This window comes from Phalacrocorax carbo, chromosome 14 (genome assembly GCF_963921805.1).
Source record: "Phalacrocorax carbo chromosome 14, bPhaCar2.1, whole genome shotgun sequence".
Taxonomy (NCBI): domain Eukaryota; kingdom Metazoa; phylum Chordata; class Aves; order Suliformes; family Phalacrocoracidae; genus Phalacrocorax; species Phalacrocorax carbo.
Window position 1 is genome coordinate 6,234,615 of NC_087526.1, and position 20,187 is coordinate 6,254,801.

Here is a 20,187-nt window from a genome sequence, read left to right on the forward strand (position 1 = left end):
ACGACAAGGGGTAAACAGGAAGGTGCAGCTACCCCGATGTGGCACCATCACTTGGCGTGGGCTGCTGGGACCTTGGCTGAGAGCCCATGGACTTGGTTTGGAGCCATGGACAAGGCTGGCATTGGGACACCTACCAGTGCCAAGCCAGTGCCCTGATGTGGCACAGCGTGGTTCCCAGTGGTTAAACAGTGAGGCCAAATAGACAATCCCATCCAAGGATGCTTACTTGTTGGAGGCAACTGAAAGAGGGCACGGACATCCAACACACTGTAGGGGTTCTTCGGCAGAGTGGCTGCCCACGTAGCCATCCTTGCATCGCTCACAGTGGTCTCCCTCCGTGTTGTGCTGGCAGTTCTGCAAGGAAAAGGCAGGCTGCGGGCTCAGCACTGACTGCAAGAAATGGTGGGTTGTACAAAGAATTCCCCACCAGATGCTTCAGTCCTTCCTCTTTCCCACAACTCTCACCCTGTGCTGACCCTGAGCAGGGACCACCCCTGAAATGGCACATGCAGCTAATGCTCCAATTTAGGCACATTCCTGCCAGCTCAGTGTGCGAAGAGCTTTTTAAATCACATGCTACAGACCTTATAACTCAAAAATGTCATGCTGCTTCACTGTTTACTTACAAGGCATATCCCAGAGCCCGGCAGGCACTGATCCGAGTGGCCGTTGCAATGACACGGGATGCATTTTCCCAGAAAGAGCCCCTTGGTGTCCCTGTAGTAACCTGGAGCACATTCCTGAGGAGAGAGGAAAAGGCAGATCTGAAAAACAGTGCATGACAGAATTCCCACAGGGCTGTACTGATGGAGAAGAGATTAAAAGCAACAATGAAGATTTTTCAGTGCAGCTCCTTTCTGCTCCTTGTCAATAGGAGATAACTGGCCTATTCCAAGGTACTGCAATGCACTTAATTTTGGTCTACACTACCTTCCAAGAGGGCAGATGCAGCTAACGCACCTCCCCCAGGTGCAGTGTGTTGTGGTGGGAGGGGAGCCGGGCGGCTGCTGTGGGGGAGCCTGGGAGATGTTGTGCCTTTCTCCAGCACAACCTGAGCTGTAATTTCAACTGAAGCCCTCAGGGTCAGCTTGGAGGCTGGTACTCTGGTACCACTGCTTTAGACAAATATTCAAACCCCACGGCTGCCACCTGTACCAAGGGTGGCTGAGACCCAAAATGTGACTGTTTGACTCCCCTCTGCCTGGAGCAGCACGTCTGCTTTCACCCTTACCTGGCAGGAGTCCCCCTGGTAGTTAGCTGGGCAGAAGCACAGCTCCACGTTGCTGGCGCGGATGCCCGTAGCTGTATCTGTTGCTATCTCCAGGACCACGCGGCGCAGAGACACGGAGGAAGAGAGCTGGGAGAAGAGTGCCCGGATCTGCAGCTGTTCCAGGTTTGCCAGCACCATCATGAGCTCCTCTCTAGACACAGGGTTGTGCGTCTCTGTGTGCCTGAAGTTACCCTAGTGGGAGAAGACCCAACATTACTGGCAGGAAGCACAGGCACCTGAACATCCACAGCCCAGCCTTCATTTCCCTGCTGCTGAGATGTCTCCCCTTTGCACAGGTCAAAGAGCCCCTGGATCTTCACAGACAGTTCTGCTGCAACAGGCAGCACCTAAAATACTGAGCTCGATGCAATTGCCCCTTCTGCCTACATGCTAGTCTTGTTCTTTCAGTAGCATCTGAGCACTTAACTTGGTACACACTTGTGTGTGCAAACTCACCTCCACCAGCTGCACCTGGCCTTCATGTACCTCCCCTGGGGAAGGGTAGGTGCCTTCCAGAAACATGATGCTCATCTGATTTCCCTGGGAAAAGCAAGGAAGGTGTCAGTCATCACCTCATCCTGCTCATGCATTAGCAGGGGGCACCAGGGAATTTCTCAGGCTGCACCTTCAGGATCACGTCTGGGCGGGACTCCATGGGAATGAAGACGTCACCCCTCCGTGGGTCAGAGTGAAGCTCGTAGCGCAGGTGCCCACCGTAGGAGGAAACCTAAGGGAGAGCCAAACTGCATGTGTCCACACCCCTGAGCTGGGTCAGAGCTTTCCATGTTCAACTCAGAGCATGAGCAGTGCCTGCACGTCAGTAGGGTCAGGGGTGTGCATGCCTGCTGGTCCAGCTGCCACTGTGCTCTTACCCGGTCCCCGAGGTAGTTGCTGGGTGCGACCCAGTAGAGCTCCTGGTAGGCATCCAGGAGGTTCTTGAGATCTGCGTGGAGGAGCTGCTCCCGCAGGTTCAGAGTCGTTGGCACCTCCTGGCGGTCACTGCTCATCAAGAGCCACCCGTTCATGTCAACGAACTGGGGGGGGAAGAGCAACTGTAGGTCTCCTGGTGGAGCTACAGAATGTATTTGGGTGCTGATGCTTCACAAGAGCAAGTCCCAGAGCAGCAGAAAGGATAATAACAAGCTTACAACCTCACATGCATCCTGATGAAGCCACTGGAAAGCTGAGCACCACCCCTGCCTCCTGCCTGGCACAGTGCCCCCACACTACAACTTTCCACATTGTGAGACCCCAGAGGCCAGGAAAAGGGGCACACGGAGACAAAGATAACCATCCTCACAGTGTATCTTCCAGAGGGGTAGGATTAACGCAGAACAGAGACCCGAGGGCAGCATGGAGCCAGGCAGATGGGAACACAGCTGAACTGCAGGCTCTGGTGGTCCCCGGCCGCTCTCACCTCAGCTCGGTGCTTCTCAGCGCTGCGGCAGCGATCGGTCGCGCCAAAGCAGAAACACTTGGTGCAGCCCTTGGGGTTGCTGGCATCCAAAGAAAACGTCCCCAGGCGGCACTGGTCACACCTTGGACCCTCCACATTTTCCTGGAAGAGAAGCAAAGCTCAACAGCGTCAGCAGCTCCTCACTAGACCTTAGTGGAGGACAGAGACAACCATACAAGCGATCAAAGCACAATGATGTGATGATTAAGCAGTCCCTGAACAGGTTTGCTTGCATATCACCCATCAAAGATTAAATTCACCCGGAGAAAGCACCTGTGAGCCCTGCAAAGGGGCTGGAGCAGGTAGCTCAGCGGCAGTTTAGGTTACTCTGCTGTCACACAGAAGCAGGAGGAGTTGACAGGGCTGACAGCTCTACCTGCAACGGGCTCTGACATGGGGCTGGACTCAGACTGCCTGTCTCCCCAGTGACAGCCCGAAGTAGGCCTTCATGGCCAGGAAAGATGGGGAGAAGGAATCTTTCGGGGTGCTCTGAACCCACCATCACATGGGGCGGGCTGGCTGCAGCTCAGCACACAGGCATTCTCCTTCTCAAGCTCTGCTCCCTCCCAGCGTGCCAGACACCCAGAGCCCCCCAGGCTGAACCAGCTGTATTGCCAGAGCAGGAGAGCTGAGCCAAGCAGAAACACACCGTGTGAAGGCGTTGGAGGACTGACCTTGCAGTGACACTGCCCTGTGACCGGGTCGCACACGCTTGCTTCAGTGCCAGCCTGGTGGCAGTCACACCGCTGGCAGTTGGGGTAGTGGTAGAAGCCCGGGGCGCAGAGGTCACACTGTCGCCCTATGATATTGGGCTTGCACCTGGGTGGGATGCAAGAGCCGCAGCATGAGAAACCTCTGCCTTGTGCTGCTGTGCAGGGAGCAGCTGGGCTTTCAGAGCTTCACCCACACTGGCAGAGACACAGTGCTGACGAGGATTTCCCCACCCTGCATGTTTCCTCCCTGCAACCTCCCGTTGAGTCCCATCACTCCAGCAGGGACCAGGGATGCTGCCACACATGCCCTGCACTGGGACAGGGCTCCCTCACCTGCACTGCCCACTGTCCACGTCGCAGCCTGGCTCTGTCAGCTCCTGCACGCCGGGCCGAGAGCAATTGCAGTCCTCGCAGCCGATGAGGGGGTGGCAGCCGAAGGTCTGGGGCTCGCAGACAACGCACTCCGGCTTCAGGGTGTGCGGAGGGCAGATGCACTGACCTGTCACTTCATCGCAGAGACGTGTCCCACAGTCGCAGGCTGGAAGAGGCAGAAAAGGGGCTGTGTTTGGGGGAGCAAGACCCATGCAGCCCAAGCAGGGCATGAGGCAATGGATGCAGAGCTCAACTGCTCTGTGGGCAAATGGGCTGTTTCCATTTAAGTGGAGCCATTACAGGTCTGGAAAATGCAGCTATTTCCCAAATCAACCTCAGGCCTGTAAGAGGCAAAACATCAAGTGCTGGGAAAGAGACAGGAGAACTCACGCCTGCAGTTGGGGAAGCCCCAGTAGCCGGTGGCACAGCGGGAGCACTCTCGCCCGATGACGTTGGACTTGCAGGGACACTGCCCGCCGAAGGGCTCGCACTGGCTGCCCCGTGCCCCTGCCTCGTGGCACCGGCAGGGCTGTGCCCCGTTGTTGTAGAAGAGGGAGAGCGAGATGGCAGAGTCACGGCAGAACCTCGACGATGTGCTGGGGCTGCAAAGGGAATGCAGGATGAATCTCTGTGCTGCACACACCCACAGCCTTCCCACCACCCCAAAATCCAGCAGGATCTCCTGCAGCAACATGTACTGACTTAGTGGAAGGATCAACCCTGTGACACCGAGATCCCCCAAATACTCACAGGTTTGGTCATTAGACAAGAAAGCCTTAACAGATCCCTCCCCTGCCACACACAGGGCCCACGAAGGGAAGGGGTTTTTGCTCCCTGAGGAGTATGCAGCCTGCAGACAGCAGAGCAGCCACCCAAAACCAAGGGTCTCACTTGATGTAGAAGCTGTTGATGCCACAGCTGCTGATGAAATCATAGGACTTGTCCAGGGGCTCCTCCTGCAGGTACTGAGAGCTGTAGCTGTCTTCAGGCACCACAAGAATGTAATCCTGTGAAGCAAGGACAAGATGGGTGAGCCAGGTTCCTTAGCCGAGCCAGACAGATGCAGTCACTCAAAAGTCCAGACGCGTCAACTTCTCATCAGCTCATCCCTTGCTGGGACAGAACATAACACACAACGTGCCCAAGTACTTGAAAGACCAGGAACCCCTCTCTTCTGGGGTCTGTCCATCAGGGACCATCTACTCTAATGCTCCATGTGAGAAGTGGTCCAAATTCACTGGAGTAAAAAAATGCAGGATGCCCCAAACAGGCAGCACCGGTTGTGCTTCAGCACAAAGGCAGGCAGTCACTGTCATCTCAAACTCCTGGACATGAAGCCACTTGGGTTCCAATTCTGTCTTACAGCGATTTATCAAAATTTTGATCAATCTTCTAGTCCTGTTGCTTGAGAATAACAAGGGGTACCTGCTCCCATGATGAGATCTGCCTGGACAAACAACGCTATGCAGGTGCAAAATATTGCTGGGGCAGGAATAAGGCTTATTCTGGATTATCACAAGCTACCTATGCAAAGCAACAGCTTCCAAATCTGCCTTGCTTTGGTATCAAAACCACATAGTGAAGAGTAACTGTCATATACAGATTCTGCGTCTGAGAATTCTGTCCTCAATTCTACACGACTAAGGTTGGAGAATGCAACTTTCTAGCGTAGTTCAGAAACTGAATGATGGTGGGAAACATTCCTGTAGTCACACAGTGACAAAAATCCCCAAGGACAAACTCCAGCCCTGCCGGAGCCTGGTCCAGCATGCCCTGGGAGCTTCCTGGAGACAGGCTCACCAGCCACAGCTGCTTGCCCTCTGGCACTCGAACAATGACAGTCAGATCGTTGTCGGTAACATCCAGGATAATCTGGTCCTCAGAAACTACCAGGCTCCGGCACCCATAGCCATGTGGGCAAAAAGTAGCATTGGTCTGACCTGAAAAGACAACAAATATATTGGTTCCGCATTTCCCTTGCAGTTCCCATCACACCCTCCCAGTTTGGAAGAGATGAGTCAGTCCCACTTCATCTTTGCACTCTTTGGAGAACCCGCAGTTAGCCTCTGGCATGAAAAACTTTCCAGGGCTTCTGCCTACCAGCAGCTTCCCCCAGGTCCCCACTCTTCTCACCTTGCCAGATACGGCCACCATTGATTAACACTTCCACGGGGAAGGTGGGATGGTTGGGCTGGTAGTAGTGTAGGATGAAAGCATAGCGTCCCAGCGTCTGGATCCGGCTGTTAAACACAACAGCAGCCTGGCCCAAAACAGGAGAACAAAGAGACAAAAGCCCACATCTTACAGCTGCACTCAGAGCTGAGATACTTTTCATTATTGCACAGATTTCTGCTCTTATTGCACAGCTGTCAGGCCTTGAGACTTTCGGTGAATCAATCCCCCCCATCTCCACACTCCCCCCTCTAATGGTGCTACCTGCAAAGCTTTTCCCGTGATCCCAGAGAACCAAGCAGGGTTGGATGGAACTAAGACAGGAATGTCCACAGGAATTACAGGTTCAGGGGTAAGTTTAAAGTCCTGATCAAATTCTGAAAATGCTAAATTTCTAATTGCTAAAGCTACTGAATAGAGCGGGAAGACCTCTCTGCGCCCCAGGTGTCTGGTGTCACAGCACCAGCAAACCAGTGCAACCCGTACCCCTGCCACTACCTGCGGTGGTTGCAGGAGGATGAGCTTTGCGGTGGGGTCCACTGCTGTGGGAGGCCGAGGTGCAGGCTCCACCGGGACCCCAGCAGGAACCACGTGGACCGCCTGAGCCAGGGGGACATCAGGAGTGATGGGCAGAGCCTGGCCGCCCTCCAAAACAATTGACTGAGAAAGCTTCAGGAACCTCGAGGGAACACAGGAGCTGCTGCAAGGCAAAGAGAAAACAGGGTGTAACGATCTCCAACAAAGAAAGAGAGAGGCTACGGGGTCATGGCAGCAGAAGCACGCCCTATAACACCTGGCTGATTATGAGGCATGTCTGCTGAGGGAGAGCTTTCTACAAGGACCTCTCGGTCTCCGGGACACAGGCTCAGCAGGAGAACTGGGACTTTGCACAGGTTAATTCCCGTGAAAGTATTGATTCAAAGCAGTGTCAGGAATTGGATACAGAGAGTTCTCGCTGTGTGTGAGTAAGCACAGGAAAGGCTATTCAGGATGACACTTAAGTGCCTGCCACAGGAGGCAGTGTGGTGTTCAGGTAAAGGACAGCAGCCTGACTTCCAGTCCTTACTCCATTGCTGCCTGTTCGGTGGGCACGGGCAAGGTGCTTCGCCTCAGCCACAGGTTTCTTCTTCCTGGGTCTAGAACTGAAAAGGCCCCAAACCTCAGGGAAGTGGGGGAAGCAATTGCTTCTGGGAACAGCCACATTCATGTTAAAACCCTGGGGGACCTGAGACTCTTACCTGTTGGATGAGAACGTGCCGTGGACACTGATGCAATGTACCTTCGGCTCAATGAACTCCATGGTGAACTGTGCAGCAGGTATGAGGTACACTTTGTGCTGCCGCACATGAAAGAGAGAGATGCCTGGTTACATGACAGCCACTGACATGGAGACCCTACAGCAGTTTTTGTGCCCACCAGCAATCAAGACTGACCACACTAAGGACCTCCTCATCAGACATGCCAGCTAATGCGTGGCAAGTCACACCTCTGCTTACTGCCCCTTCTTCCTTGGCACAACCCTAAGGCATTTAGAAGCTCCACATAGTTACAGGATTGTTCTATCATTGGCTAAGCAACTTCGAATGCCTTCAAGGTAAAACAGAAATAAGCACTGCCACACTGCTGCAGAGCTCCCTCTGCAAAGAGCAAAAACTTCTCCCCATCTTCTCCAAAATCCCAGCCCCATGATCTACTTCAAAACACACCACTGACCACGTTCTCCACCTTGGGCTGCTCATGACATAGACTAAGACCTAGTATTCAGTCCAAACAGGACTACAAAACCCTACTACATGCTAGGTACTGCTCCTGCCTCTCCTCCCCACAACCTGCAAACAGAGTTGCCCTCGCAGGGAGCCTTACCAAGAAGAAGTCAGCCAGATCAGAGGTGAACCGAATGGTAGCCTCTGAGGTAAGTTCAAACTGTGCCACACGGCTCTGGGAATCTACAGCAATCCCTCGACAAAGGAAACTGTAAGAGAAACACAGATTTTGAAGCCAGCTTTGAGCCAGGTCATGACCCATTTCTTGTCTTGCCAGCTATAGGTCCTGAAGATATTTATACAAAGTCCCTGTAAATCTTTTGATGCTTTTTCTGGCAAGTCATAAGAGTAAAATTTCCCAAGGACACCCCAGACATTTATTTCCTATCTGAAAGGTTGCAGTCTGAAGTCAGACACTTTTACAGTAAGGCACAGGGTTTGACCTGCACCAACAGCTTCAATAAGCCTGCCCACAGGCCATTCCCTAAATCAGGACCCCTACCAATGTACCCAGCTGTAAATGGGAGCAAGAGATTACCCCCTGGCAGAGGCATTAAAGGACTACGTTGGCACAGGTAGTGTGACAGGGATGCCACGTATTTCCCAGTGATGGACAGTCACTAGAATCCAAGTCCAGTTAGAGTGAGTTTGGATATACATAGCTTAGATATACAACGCTGAGGAATTGCTTTGTTGATGTGATAAAGCAGAAAAAGCTCAGCTGAGAGGGCCTGTCCTTGCCCTGCCAGAGGAGGACCAAACCCTTTCTCTGTCTCAGAGCTGACCATACCTGTAGACACATGGGTAGAAGATGAATGTGGCCTGCTGCATGGCTAGGTGCGGTGAGCTCACAGCAATGCCCACCATCTGCAAAGCATTGCTGTTGGCGTACTCCACCACCAGCACGTACTTCCCAGGCTGGGCAATAGGCAGGGAGAGCTGGACGTCCACCTGGAGGACAGAGAGACAGCTGAGTCAGGGTCTCCTGTCCCACTCCCCAGAGCGGGCGTGTTCACGGTGCCCATGCTACAAACCAGCCTCCTCTGCAGCCGAGGGGACAACGGCCCAAGTCTTACCATACGTGCCCTTGCAAGCGAGACTGCTTTTGGGTGCCTTGAACAACAGGGCATGCAAGCACAGAGCCGCAAGACTGATAGGGCAACAATGGGCTGTACATTGATGCAAAGCCCTTCTGCTAACCTTGCCCAGGTGTATGTAAAGCACCAGACGGTGGGAGCAGAGGGAAAAGAGCCGCAGTGCCCATGTGAGGGATGAAAGAGAAGTCCCACTCACATCACTGCCGCTGCACATCGCCATCCGGGGATGGGAGGGGCTGAGCTGCTCTGTGGGACACACTCTGGGTAACCGGTTGTCCAGCCTGCACACTGCGTCCACCCCTGATGCAGCAGGGAAGCCGTCCACAGACAGGTACTTATACAAGAGGCAGCTAAAAACATTAAGCAAAAAAATGGTGAAGTATGGTTGTTACGTCACGACTGTTAGAATCAAGAACACCGACACAGCCTGATCCCAGCAAGATTTGCAAAAGGCTTTCATCCAACATGAAGGCTCTGCTGACCAAAGGATCACCTCTGGTTAATGCGGAGCAAGAGATTCTGTATTATAGGACCCATGATGGCAGTAACAACAAAAAGCTTCTCCCCTTGCAATGTGCTTTATCCTGGGGATGGCTCCTATAGCGGAGGGGACAACTGGTGTCCAGAGCCCAACCAGCCGTCCTGCCAAGATGAACAGATCGGTCCTGGGCAGAGCAAGCAGATGCACTGAGATGCTCTAAGCATAACCAGACTCTGCCCATTCATTTTAAACAGTCCAGCAAGACCTAACTCATTGTAGCCATTTTCCAGGGCTGTTGACTAACATACAACCCAGCACTGGGAACGCAGCAGGGAGGGCTATGGCCTTACTGGGTGAGTTGGCCCTCTAGGGTCCATAAAAACACACAGACTGACTGTGCCATGGATGAGGAGATTTATGCATTGGCTTTCTAGGACAGCACAGGTTCAGCTGACTTTATCAGAAGTGCTTTACAGTTTTATTGCATCCAGACCCTCACAATGTGGACTGTATACATTTCTTAACCCCAGGCCAAGAGGAGCTGAGTAGGTCCCACACAGCACAAAGGTCCTTACTTCTGGGTGGCTTGTTCTGGGGCTGGTTGGTAGGTACATGGCTCTGTGACCTTTAGCTGCAGTATTGGAGCTTCATAGTATGAGCTGGGTAGCAAAACCAGATAGTCCTAGAAGGAGAGATGGGAGAGTTGGTTATGTTCAGGACACTTGCCCCCAGGGAGCTGCTGAGGCCCCCTGTGGTGGATGGACCATGGGGGCTGGTCCTTACCAGCAGCACACCCTCTGCTTCAACAACCAGAGACCAGGTGTTGGGGTTGAGTACGAAGGGCTCCCCAAAGCTGTTCTGGGGGACGGTGACAAAGGCTGGCTCCGTGCTGGGAGCAAAGACAATCTGCTTGGTCTGCTCTGTACCTGGAGTGGGAGGGATGAGAGGCTGTGAAGGGAATGGGATGGAGAACCTGAGGCTGCAAATAGGAAGCTACGCTCAGGGAAGCAGCTCTGTAGTGCAGCGGGGAGTCCTGGGATCCTGCGCTTTCAGCGCTGCCTTAGCAGATGCACCACAATCCCACACTGTCCCATAACAGAGACATTCACTCTGAATCTGCTCAATAGCTTAATGGGAGAAAAAAACCAAAATCACTGCAATCCTTAATGTTAATCCACAGCTCTCACAGTGTGCTCTGCATCCCCAGACTGCAAAGCACAGTGTGTGACATGCCAAGGAGTGTTTTGCCAGCTAGAGAAGGAAGGAACTCATTTGTGAAGAATTTATTCCAAGACAGACAAAAAGAACTGCCCAGATACTTTCTTCCTGAGGGATATGCTGACCCCAGCTCCACAGGTGAGACACCTGTCTTCTGGCAAACTCTCAAAACCCCAAGTTGTGCTCCTGTCTTTCTTGCCAGCCACAGACCTGAGATTTAGACATTAATTTTAACAGACAGGACAGAACAGGTTTAAGGCCTGATCCTGCTGCTGTTGAACAGCTCCTTGGCTCAGCTGACACAGCCCCATAACCTTCCAGTTCAATAACTTTGGGTGCAATAATGATACAGCACCTAGAAGCAGACTGTCTGCCTGTGTAGCAGTCTCAGGAGCGTTTTGAAGAGCATGGGTGAGAGGGATTCACCAAGTATGGCTGCATGGCGAGCAGATGAGATGAAGAGAAGTGGGGAATGCAGCACGCTGACTATCCTGGTGTGGTACATGGACATCAAGGCATAATGCAGAGGGCCAGAAGCTAAAGCAAGGGCTTGTGCACCATCCCATGTGTGTTAGCTCTGCGACACGCCTGGCATCAGCTGAGGCTGAGCCCTCGCTTCCTCACACGGGAAGCAGAGGTGAGGATGAAAGGAATAAAGAGGTGTCCCTGAACAGGCAATGGGGTACATTTCTTGACAAGCTGAAGTTTTGTGGCCCTTTGAGATGATACACAACTCAAACTGAGACGGTTTCTGGAGGTGGGGTGGGAGAAACAGGTCTGCACATCATATACTCGGAAAAGGCTTCCCTTCTTGCAAACCACATCTTCCAACCTATCTTCTTTCCAGGCTGCTTGTCCTTTACCATGTGAAGCCCATTCCACCTGGGCAGAAGGTGGCTCAGCACTGCTGGAGCTGATCTGGTCTATCAAGGAAGCTGCCCTCCCAGATCCCATTGCTGGTGAGTCAGTCTGGAAGCTTGCTTTCAGCACTAGGAAAATCAAGTGTTGCTTCTGAGCAAGGAGGGAAGCACCGTATAAGGCAAATGAGCTCTGCTGCTGGACAGGACAGATTAAATACTTCCTGACCTTTGGTGGATCCTAAAGCATGAGCGTGGCTCATGCTGCTGTTGTCTTTCTGCTGCTTAATATGACTGGCCATAAAAATAACCAGCTATTTTTCCCCTTTAAAAAAACCTGGAAAAATAATATCTTGGCATTTCAAACCTTGCATATCACATCAAAGGCAAAACACCTTCTATGTCAATTCAAGACAGAAGAGAGAACTTCACACACTGATAAATTAGGTAGCTGGTGTCGACAGCCTTCTGCTGCGCACATATGGTCTGGAGGAAGAGCTTCAGCAGGACGATGTGGCCGTAGCATCAGAAGGGGTAAAATCAATCAGCCAACCACCCTCTAGAGCACTTGCATGGCCTCAGGTCTGTCCCCATGCAGTCTTGCTCATATTGATTCCAAGAATATTTGTTGTCCAGGTCTCTAGGCTTGTTCATCCACCTTTTGGTGGCTTTTCTTCTTCTCCAGCAGCTCATGGCTTGATGAGAAGACATTGCACCAGAGCGCAATGCTTGTACAACACGTGCAATCCCACACTGCTTCTAAACCCCACACCATGCGCAAAGCCAGCAGCCTGGTTTGGGAGGAGTGCAAGGCAAGGGCAGGACTGCCAGATGAAGGCACCTGCGAAATAACACCATGTCCAGCTGCCAAAGTTTTGATCCAGTTCCCAGCATTTGGCCCACTCTGGCTTTGTAGAAGCTCAGCTCAGTTCTGCCTGGGGCACCAGGGTGATCTTGTCCCATGCCGGAAAGGTTGTATAGAATCGTACAACAGCCTTATCTCACACCAGCCTAGCTGGTAACAATCCTCAGCACGCAGCTCCAGGACTGGGGGCCAGCTTGCTGCTGCTTTGTTAAATAAAGGGGGCTGCAAACTCACATCAGCCTTTCAACTGGAAGGGCAGGACTAATGGATAAAGCCATATGGAAGTGTCTTCTGGAAAGGACGATGCAGAAGGTTGCCTGGGATGGGGAGGAGGTGGCGATGGTGCAGGGGAGCAGAGCAGTCTGGGATCCTTACCTCTCCTTCGTGGCTGATAAGCTGTAATTTTGCCATACACTGTGGCCCCTCCTGAATTAATATACCTCAGGATGACATGGAACAGATAGAGCTCTGCTTCCTTCACGTCTACAGTGACTCTGATTTTATTCTGCAAAAAGCAAAAAAGCACATGGGGCACACATCACTGGGGGGCCAGCTCCTGACCTCCCACCTGCTCTGCGGGAGAGCCCTACCCGCCTACCTGCCTGCCTGCCTGCCTGCCTGCCTGCCTCTCTTCCCCCTCCCTTGCCATCCCATGGCACAGCTCTTTCCAGCCACCTGAGATGGGCACACTTGGGATGGGCACACCTGGGACGGGCACACCTGGGGCAGGAGAAGGGGCAGAGGAGCAGGATCGCAGCGTGGGATGCTCTGAGTTAGTCTAGAAGTGAAAAATGCACTTACAGTTGCCACAAACATTAAACTTTCCTTCCTCAACGACCGAGACCCTCCCTTCCACACTGGCGGGCCCCCGGCTGACGTAGCGGAAGACGAGGCGGAAGAGGTCGGGGGAGGTCACATTGAGAGTCACCACTACCTTGGGCTGGTGGGAGAGAGAAAGGGGAGAGAAGCAGAGCACACCTTCAATTACCTCCACCGCTGACAGCTACCAGGCCAAGCGCAGCCGCTCGGCTCACTGCTCCCAAAGCAACATGCCACAGCGGAAGGAGGAGACAAGCACACCGGCTCTGCTGCACGGTCACGGCACGGGCGCCTCGCAACGCCGTCCCTTTTGGGGCCGGCCGCCGAGGGAGCAACCTGCCTGCGGGAAGGGGGTGGAAAGGCTCTGCCCACATCTGGAAGATGCTGTGGCACAGCAGGCTGGTTCGGCTATCCCGGGGCATACGCCACACCACAGGAAAGGTTTTAAGAAGTTCTTGCTTTTGTTATCGGCATGTTGCTTTTGGGCTTAGTGTGCCGTAACCAGCCAGCAGGTACCAAACGCTGAAGCACCTGCCCTTCTGCTTACAGGGCTCTGCCCAGATGCCTACAGAGAAGGCTGTAAATGGAGCTGGCGCCTCATCCCCAGGAACCTGCAGCACTAAGGACTAGTGGTGTTAATGGCATGTGCCACTGATGGGTGCACCGGCCCCCTGCCTGCCAGATGTTCAGGAAGACTCCAGTTAAGCAGATGCTTAAGTCCTATCCATTTCAAAGAAACCTAAGCACCTGCTTAAATACCCTCCTGCCTACACTACAAAAGCTGGGGTCTGTCCAGGGAGACTCCTAATGAGGGCTCTGTGTTCCTCAAAGCTCCCGTTACACAAATCTTCCCACTGGAGAGCAAAGTGGAAGGATCTTGCAGAGATGAAACTACAGGTGAGACCTGCCAGCAGAAAGCCATGTGCTAGCCCTTCTGTCAAGGCCTATTTCTATTTCAAATGCCAACACTGGATGCAAAAGAAAAGCCTTGAACATGAGCTCCATCCTTAAGCTTTACAGCTAGGGTTTTCTCAAGGGACGCTACAGGAGTTAGTTGCTCAGCTCCTTACCTACAAATTCAATGGGAAATGGCTAACACATTTGGCCCCTTCTGTTATTTTATCTAAGCATGACAAAATGAAGAAAACTGAAAGTACTCGCACCAGGATAAGGAATATCTTACATGGGACAAGACTGTCAGAGAATTGCTGCCCTGCAGCCCATCCCCAAACACACGCACACAGGCAACACTTCTGCAGGGGCCATGCAGAAGAAGAATCCACCGAGGAAAAAAAAGGGTCAACAGATGAAATAGCTTAACTTCTAGGGCTTAGGCAACTCCAGGTTAGTGTAAACCATCGTTACAGCAAACCATCTAACAGCAAGAACACAGGCAGAACGGTAACAAGAGGTCCAAGCTGAATACGGCAGCTAAGGAGGAGCTAATTTATTTTTGGAAGGGGGAGGGAAGGTTATGCAGACAGCTGCAGGAAAGAGCAGAGTCAGATGAAATAGCCGCAAGGAAACCCAGAGACAGTGTTTATAGACATCCCTGTAAGTAATCACCAAGCTACCACCTTTGTCTAACCAGATTAGGATGTCAGGGGATTCCCAATTTAGGATCTTACCCCTCATCAGTCTATGCCATCCCCAGCACTACAGGAAATATCTGCACAAACAGACTATATATACACTGTGCTGTTTATGTTGGCCATCATGTGACTTTGGGGGTTTGAGAAGCACTTGGGGTGAAAGATGTGTGCCAAAAGCACGTCAGTCCTCCACTGGCTGCATCCTCCCCTGGGGGAGCCGGGCTGGGATGGTGACACCAGGCGTACCTGGATGGAGGACATCTGTGCGTATCCTCGCCAGCTGAAGCCCTCAAACTCCAGGGGGTTGTAGCCGAACCGCACGGCCCGGCCGGCCGGTGTGGTGCCTTCCTCCAGCTCGAATTTCAAGTGGTGAAGGTCAGGGAAATAATGGTCCCGTGCGGGTCTGGGGAAGAGAGGGAGCACCGTTACCTGCCGGGCTAACTGGAGGGAGAGGCAAGAGGACACCTCCGCCAGGCACGCGGCTGATGTGGCAGCAGCCCAGACGATGAGGTCCCCATCCTCGTGGTGGCCGAGGACACCATTCCCAAGGGAGTCAACAGAAGGCGCAGCACCCCAAGGTGCATCTCCCACTGGCAGCTTACTGGGTGCAGGTGGGGCCGCGTGTGCTCTGCCGGCAGCGACAGGCTCCGCTCCGTTCGTCGCAGGATGGCCCCAGGGACCCGCCGACATCGCACTGGCAGCCTGCGGGCAGGAAGCGCCTGTTTACATTCCTGCCACACTAACGAGCTCCTGGTCACTAATCAAAGGCACGCCCCAGTGGGCGAGGAGGCTGGGGCCGCTATTTTTATTCCATTGTATCCTTTTTCATATTGGCCCCGACCCCATTTGGATCAGCTCCTCTTCCACCTCAGCGACGAGCTATTTCCAGACGACTGACGGCTGCGGGAGGAACAAGGTCTGCAAACCCTCATGGCTGGGCGCCGCAGCCCTGCCGCCAGCAGCAGCCTTGTTCCCTCTTCCCAGCCCTGCCAGGACCACGTGGGCTGGCTGAGTGCGGCCGGATCTCATCTTTCCCTGCTTCCCATAGGCATGATGGAGAGCAGCCAACCCCACATGTCCATGCCCACTTGCTCCCAACAGGAGGAAGGGATAAAGCCTGCAAGGGCATGGCCAGTGGTTAAAACGTAATGGTTTCTGGCACCCAAGGGGGCACCTTTCCTCGTCTTTCATTCCCCAGTCTGATGGACCCGTGCCCAACAGCGGCAAAAGCATGAACTCAGGTCTCCAGATCTGCAGCAAGACCCAGGCCCTGCTCTGGGCCATGGTGTGGTCAAAAGCAAGAGGCGGGACTTCTCCTGCCCCTTCTTTCCAAGGCCAACAGTCAGTTGGTATGTGCAGAGCCACTTGCTCCAGGGTCAGCTCTTGTGGGCCCCCTCCTTCACCCAACACATCATGAAGGGAGCTCACCTTGGCAGCCAAAGTAATTTGCGTTCTCCATATTGAAGTAGCCGTCTTTGCACGCTGAGCAGAACTGGCCGCAGATGTTCGGTTTGCAGAAACACTGCCCATTGCCCTAGGAGAGAAGCAGGCATGGAAGCTCATTCCCACCGGTCACTCACCATGGTGAAGCCATTTCTCAGTTATTTGGGTCCTAGTGTGAGACACTGGAGAAGCATCTTGAGTTTCATGCTCTACACTGCTTCCTGTGCGTGGGTGGGCCAGATAAGGGCCAGATAGGTTAAATTACCCAACAGTGCAGGCAAACAAAAATCCAGGCATCCTGGGCCTGACCCAGAAATATTTAGGTGCCTAATTTATGACAGGTCTTAATCCTATGTTCTCATGCAAGCCCAGATTGTGGTGCAACCTTTGAGAGTTCAGCGTCAGGACAGGCCTCTCCAGCAGCTGCTGGGAGAGATGCAGCTGAAACACTCCCAGCACAGCACACGCTCAGAGGTGCCTGGAGGCAGAGAGGAGCAAACCCACCTGCTGGCACTCTGCAATTCCACTGATGGTGCCCTTGGTATCACACTTGCAGCCTGGAGAGAGAAAGATGAACAAGACAGAAGATTAATCAACCCCTGAGAAGAAGCCTGACGGGGGACAGTACCCACCACACCAGAGGATACCGGCTGGGATAAGAGGAGCTGGGAACTGGTCAAGTAGAGGGTAGTGCTGCACAAGGGCTCTCTTTTCATTTTGGACAGTTACTCTTGAGGACAAAACTACTGAAGATGTTTGCCTTCTCTGCACATTTGGCCATGAAAAGTATGCAAACTCTGCATGGAGGGCTGAGAATGATACAACTCATTGCACAAGCCCTGTGTTTCACCCCAAGCAGAACCCTTTAGGCTCTAGTCTTTTCCTTCTTCAAGTGGAGGTTACCCAGACCACGCCAGCTTTAACATATCACTTCAGGGTGAAGAAGGAAGGCAGGCTATCATGTCCATCCAGCGGTGATGGTCCCCACTGGCTTGTGTTTGGGTCTTGCACCATTACAGCATGGAGGGAAGTTTTTGGGGTTGTGCAAATGCCATTTCCTTACTTGTGCAGCCGTAGGGGTTCTCTGGAGTCAGGTTCCAGTATAAGGGCTTGCATCTGTCACAAGCTGGGCCTTCAACGTACGCCCGACATGCACAGGAGCCCTGGAGAAAGGGAGGGGGAGGAAAGAGCAGGTGAGAATTCGCAGCACTGTGGCTGAACGTGCCGTCTGCTACTCTGGTGTGGGCAATGGCTTTCAGGCTGCGCTTAAGGAAGGACTTGGGCCAAAGCGACTAAAAGGAGATCACAGAAGAATGACCTGCAGAGGCTGGCAGATTCATTTGATACTCACCGGGGCCAGTGAGGGATCTGCAGTCACCAACCCTGCTGGGTTACAGGAGCCCACTAGAAAAGAGAGGCACAAGGAGGGATTGATAAAGAGATAGCTCACACCCCAGCTGTTCCTAAAGGGGGTTATTTCTTCCCTTGAAAAGCTCTTGGGGGATCACAAGCCCATTCCAGCCCAGACTATTCCATGATTTACCAGCATGGCACCACTATGTCCCAAGACACCAGAGTGCCCCCCATCAGGGAGGAGAAGGTGGCTACCTTCGCAGTGCGGAAATCCATAGGCACCCGGCACGCAGCTATCGCAGCGCAGTCCTGTCACTTTGGGTCGGCAGCTGCACTGCCCTGTCTCCTGGTCGCAGGTGCTGTGCAGAGAGCCCTCCCGGGAGCACTGGCAGGCTGCAAAAGAGGGGAGAGCAACTGCTGGAGCTGCAGGGCACAGGGGCTCCTGCATTCAAGGCTTCCCACCACCAATCTCTTTTGTCTTCCTGACCTTCACCACCATCAGATAGCCAGAGACATGGGTTATAAATAACATACACACTCATTCTTTGCTTTTGGTTAAAAACACCCCATCTTTCATGAAAAACAATAGAAGCTGCAATGTTTACCATACCTGTTCACATACATTTACTGGGGGTTGGAGGGAGGAGAAGTTCTGGTTAAGGAAATGGGGAGCATGTAATCTCATCCCCAAAAGTCAGCAACCAGTGACAGATCAGACCCTACAAAAGCCCATTTGCACCCAAACACCTAAAGGCAGCGTTCAGCCATCAGGGTCTGCCCTGCGGACATCGTGCAGTCAGCAGGCCAACAACACCCACGACACTGCCAGCAGCCAAGGGCAATGGCTCTGTGGCCTCCTGCATGACCTGCCTCCTGCGAACGCACACAGAGATCCTGCTGCCCTATCGCAGGAAAGGTCAGCAAGCTGCCAGGGAGCTGCCCATGCCCTCCTTGCCCAGCCAGCCCTCCTCAAATCCCTGCCAAAGGGGACGCTTTAGGCTGACACCCCAGCCTGGCTGACAGCAAAACATTGTTCATAAAACAACAGATTTAAAAAAAAAATAAATCTGGTTGTCCACTTCTTTACTTCTTTCCTTGCTGTGGCTCCTCTACAGCTCTGCAATTTGGACACTGCTTTATGAGACAAAAAAAAAAAAATAAATAAAAGGAGTGACTACTGAACTCCTGCGAGACCATTTCATCTATGCCTCCAGCCTCTTCAAAGGCATTCTGCCGGCATCAACATTTGCGAGCAGCACTCTGCCAGCTGGCCACGGCTCAGGCGTCTACATTCAGTATGGTGCAAGAGGGTGATGATGCTCTTTTGTTGCTTCAGGGAAATTGTATCACAGATTATTTTTTAATGAGCAGTAAATTCTTGCTGTGAGACATAAGAGTACATCTGGCTTCCAGTCGGACTGCTGATGGGGAGGGAGATGAGGACACTCTGCCCAGAGCTGGGGAGGGCTGTTCAGAGCATTTGGGGCCACAGGCACCTGCCACAGGCATTGCTCAGCCCTGGCACCAGCAGCGATGCGCAGTGCCCAGGGAAGTGGATGCAAAGCTCTCACCGTGTCAGCAGACGCCTTGAATTTGGGGCTGACATGAAATCCCAAATCCTGATCCTTGTTGCTCACCCTGCTGTACAACTGTACTCCTGCCTGTTTCAGCACACTTGCTCCTCCTGTGCATTGGCATGAACCAAGGTGGAGTAAGCCCTGAAGATCCTGGATGTGTCATGTGAGCCACATCGGAGCACCTCATGGCACCAGGGTATAACCTCAACATGTGGTTTGAGACTTTGCTTACCCCACTCAGAGCCCTGCTCTCTCTGGCTGCAGGCGCTCAAGTCTGAGGCCAGGCAGATGCAATTCAGCACGTTTATGTGCATCTGCACACAATGCTTTTGGAGAGAGAGTCTGAACCACAGCTGCTCCCCAGGTCATACTCTGTAGCTTTGTTACTTAATAGGTCGCTGGATTAGAGGCCGTGCATCCAGTCTGGGTTTTATTTCCAGACAGAGCAGGCAGACCCAAGCTCCTGCTGTTAGTGACAGTGAACGAACTGGGGGACGCAAACCGCACGGCCTTTGGAGAAGCATTTCTTCAAGATGTTTACTCATTATAGAGCACGCCTGTCAGATGAGATAGCCAGGTGAACTGTGCACAGGAAATTGATTCCTGCTGCAAGAGCCAACTATATTCATATACAACCTTGGGAGACGGGTTATGGAAAGGAAAACCATCACAAAGCCAGTATCAGCAGCTATTCCCTTCCCTGAGATCTGACAGTGGTTACTCACGTGTGCAGCTGGGGTACCCATAAAAGCCCAGGGCACACTGGTTGCAGGTGTGTCCCACAAAATTTGCGTGGCATCGGCACTGGCCAGCTGGGCTGCAGTTGTTGTCCACCGCACCCCGGGAATCGCAGGAGCAAGCTGTAAGAGCAGGACTCTCAATAGTCTGATGAAATGTGTGATCCGTGGCCAACCACTGCTGGTCTGAATTGTCATTCAGCCCCACAGGAATTAGCCATTTCCATCAGAACTAAATTAATTTCTTAATCCCCTGGAGAGAGAGGGAATATTTTCAGCTATAGTCATGGCCATACCAGGAAAAAGCCACTGAGGGTTTTTTACAGCCCATTGAATGTTCCTCAGCAGTTTAGTAGGTTAATGCACTAGAAAGACACAAAAAAAGGCATAAGCTGAGAAACC

At 52.8% G+C, this 20,187-nt stretch overlaps 1 protein-coding gene across 2 annotated transcripts in view; it reads right to left on the minus strand.

Annotated features, from left to right (window-relative positions):
• LAMA5 (laminin subunit alpha 5) overlaps positions 1–20,187 on the minus strand; it is a 95,988-nt gene that overhangs the window by 17,122 nt on the left and 58,679 nt on the right. Inside the window, exons 15-43 of one of the 2 annotated variants that reach the window (XM_064465366.1) lie at positions 19,774–19,908; positions 17,727–17,864; positions 17,470–17,522; positions 17,182–17,281; positions 16,623–16,675; positions 16,104–16,209; positions 15,278–15,377; positions 14,922–15,078; positions 12,640–12,769; positions 10,108–10,250; positions 9,900–10,006; positions 9,040–9,193; positions 8,537–8,697; positions 7,847–7,955; positions 7,222–7,319; positions 6,482–6,683; positions 5,945–6,071; positions 5,612–5,751; positions 4,703–4,818; positions 4,202–4,413; positions 3,773–3,977; positions 3,401–3,545; positions 2,688–2,828; positions 2,143–2,304; positions 1,896–1,997; positions 1,727–1,810; positions 1,232–1,462; positions 627–740; positions 227–354 (exon numbers count right to left, since the gene is read on the minus strand). In XM_064465366.1, the coding sequence (XP_064321436.1) occupies positions 227–354; positions 627–740; positions 1,232–1,462; positions 1,727–1,810; positions 1,896–1,997; positions 2,143–2,304; positions 2,688–2,828; positions 3,401–3,545; positions 3,773–3,977; positions 4,202–4,413; positions 4,703–4,818; positions 5,612–5,751; positions 5,945–6,071; positions 6,482–6,683; positions 7,222–7,319; positions 7,847–7,955; positions 8,537–8,697; positions 9,040–9,193; positions 9,900–10,006; positions 10,108–10,250; positions 12,640–12,769; positions 14,922–15,078; positions 15,278–15,377; positions 16,104–16,209; positions 16,623–16,675; positions 17,182–17,281; positions 17,470–17,522; positions 17,727–17,864; positions 19,774–19,908 (3,853 nt within the window). Of the gene's footprint in view, positions 1–226; positions 355–626; positions 741–1,231; positions 1,463–1,726; positions 1,811–1,895; positions 1,998–2,142; positions 2,305–2,687; positions 2,829–3,400; positions 3,546–3,772; positions 3,978–4,201; positions 4,414–4,702; positions 4,819–5,611; positions 5,752–5,944; positions 6,072–6,481; positions 6,684–7,221; positions 7,320–7,846; positions 7,956–8,536; positions 8,698–9,039; positions 9,194–9,899; positions 10,007–10,107; positions 10,251–12,639; positions 12,770–13,065; positions 13,205–14,921; positions 15,079–15,277; positions 15,378–16,103; positions 16,210–16,622; positions 16,676–17,181; positions 17,282–17,469; positions 17,523–17,726; positions 17,865–19,773; positions 19,909–20,187 lie in introns of both variants that reach the window. The other variant, XM_064465365.1, reaches the window with a different exon arrangement.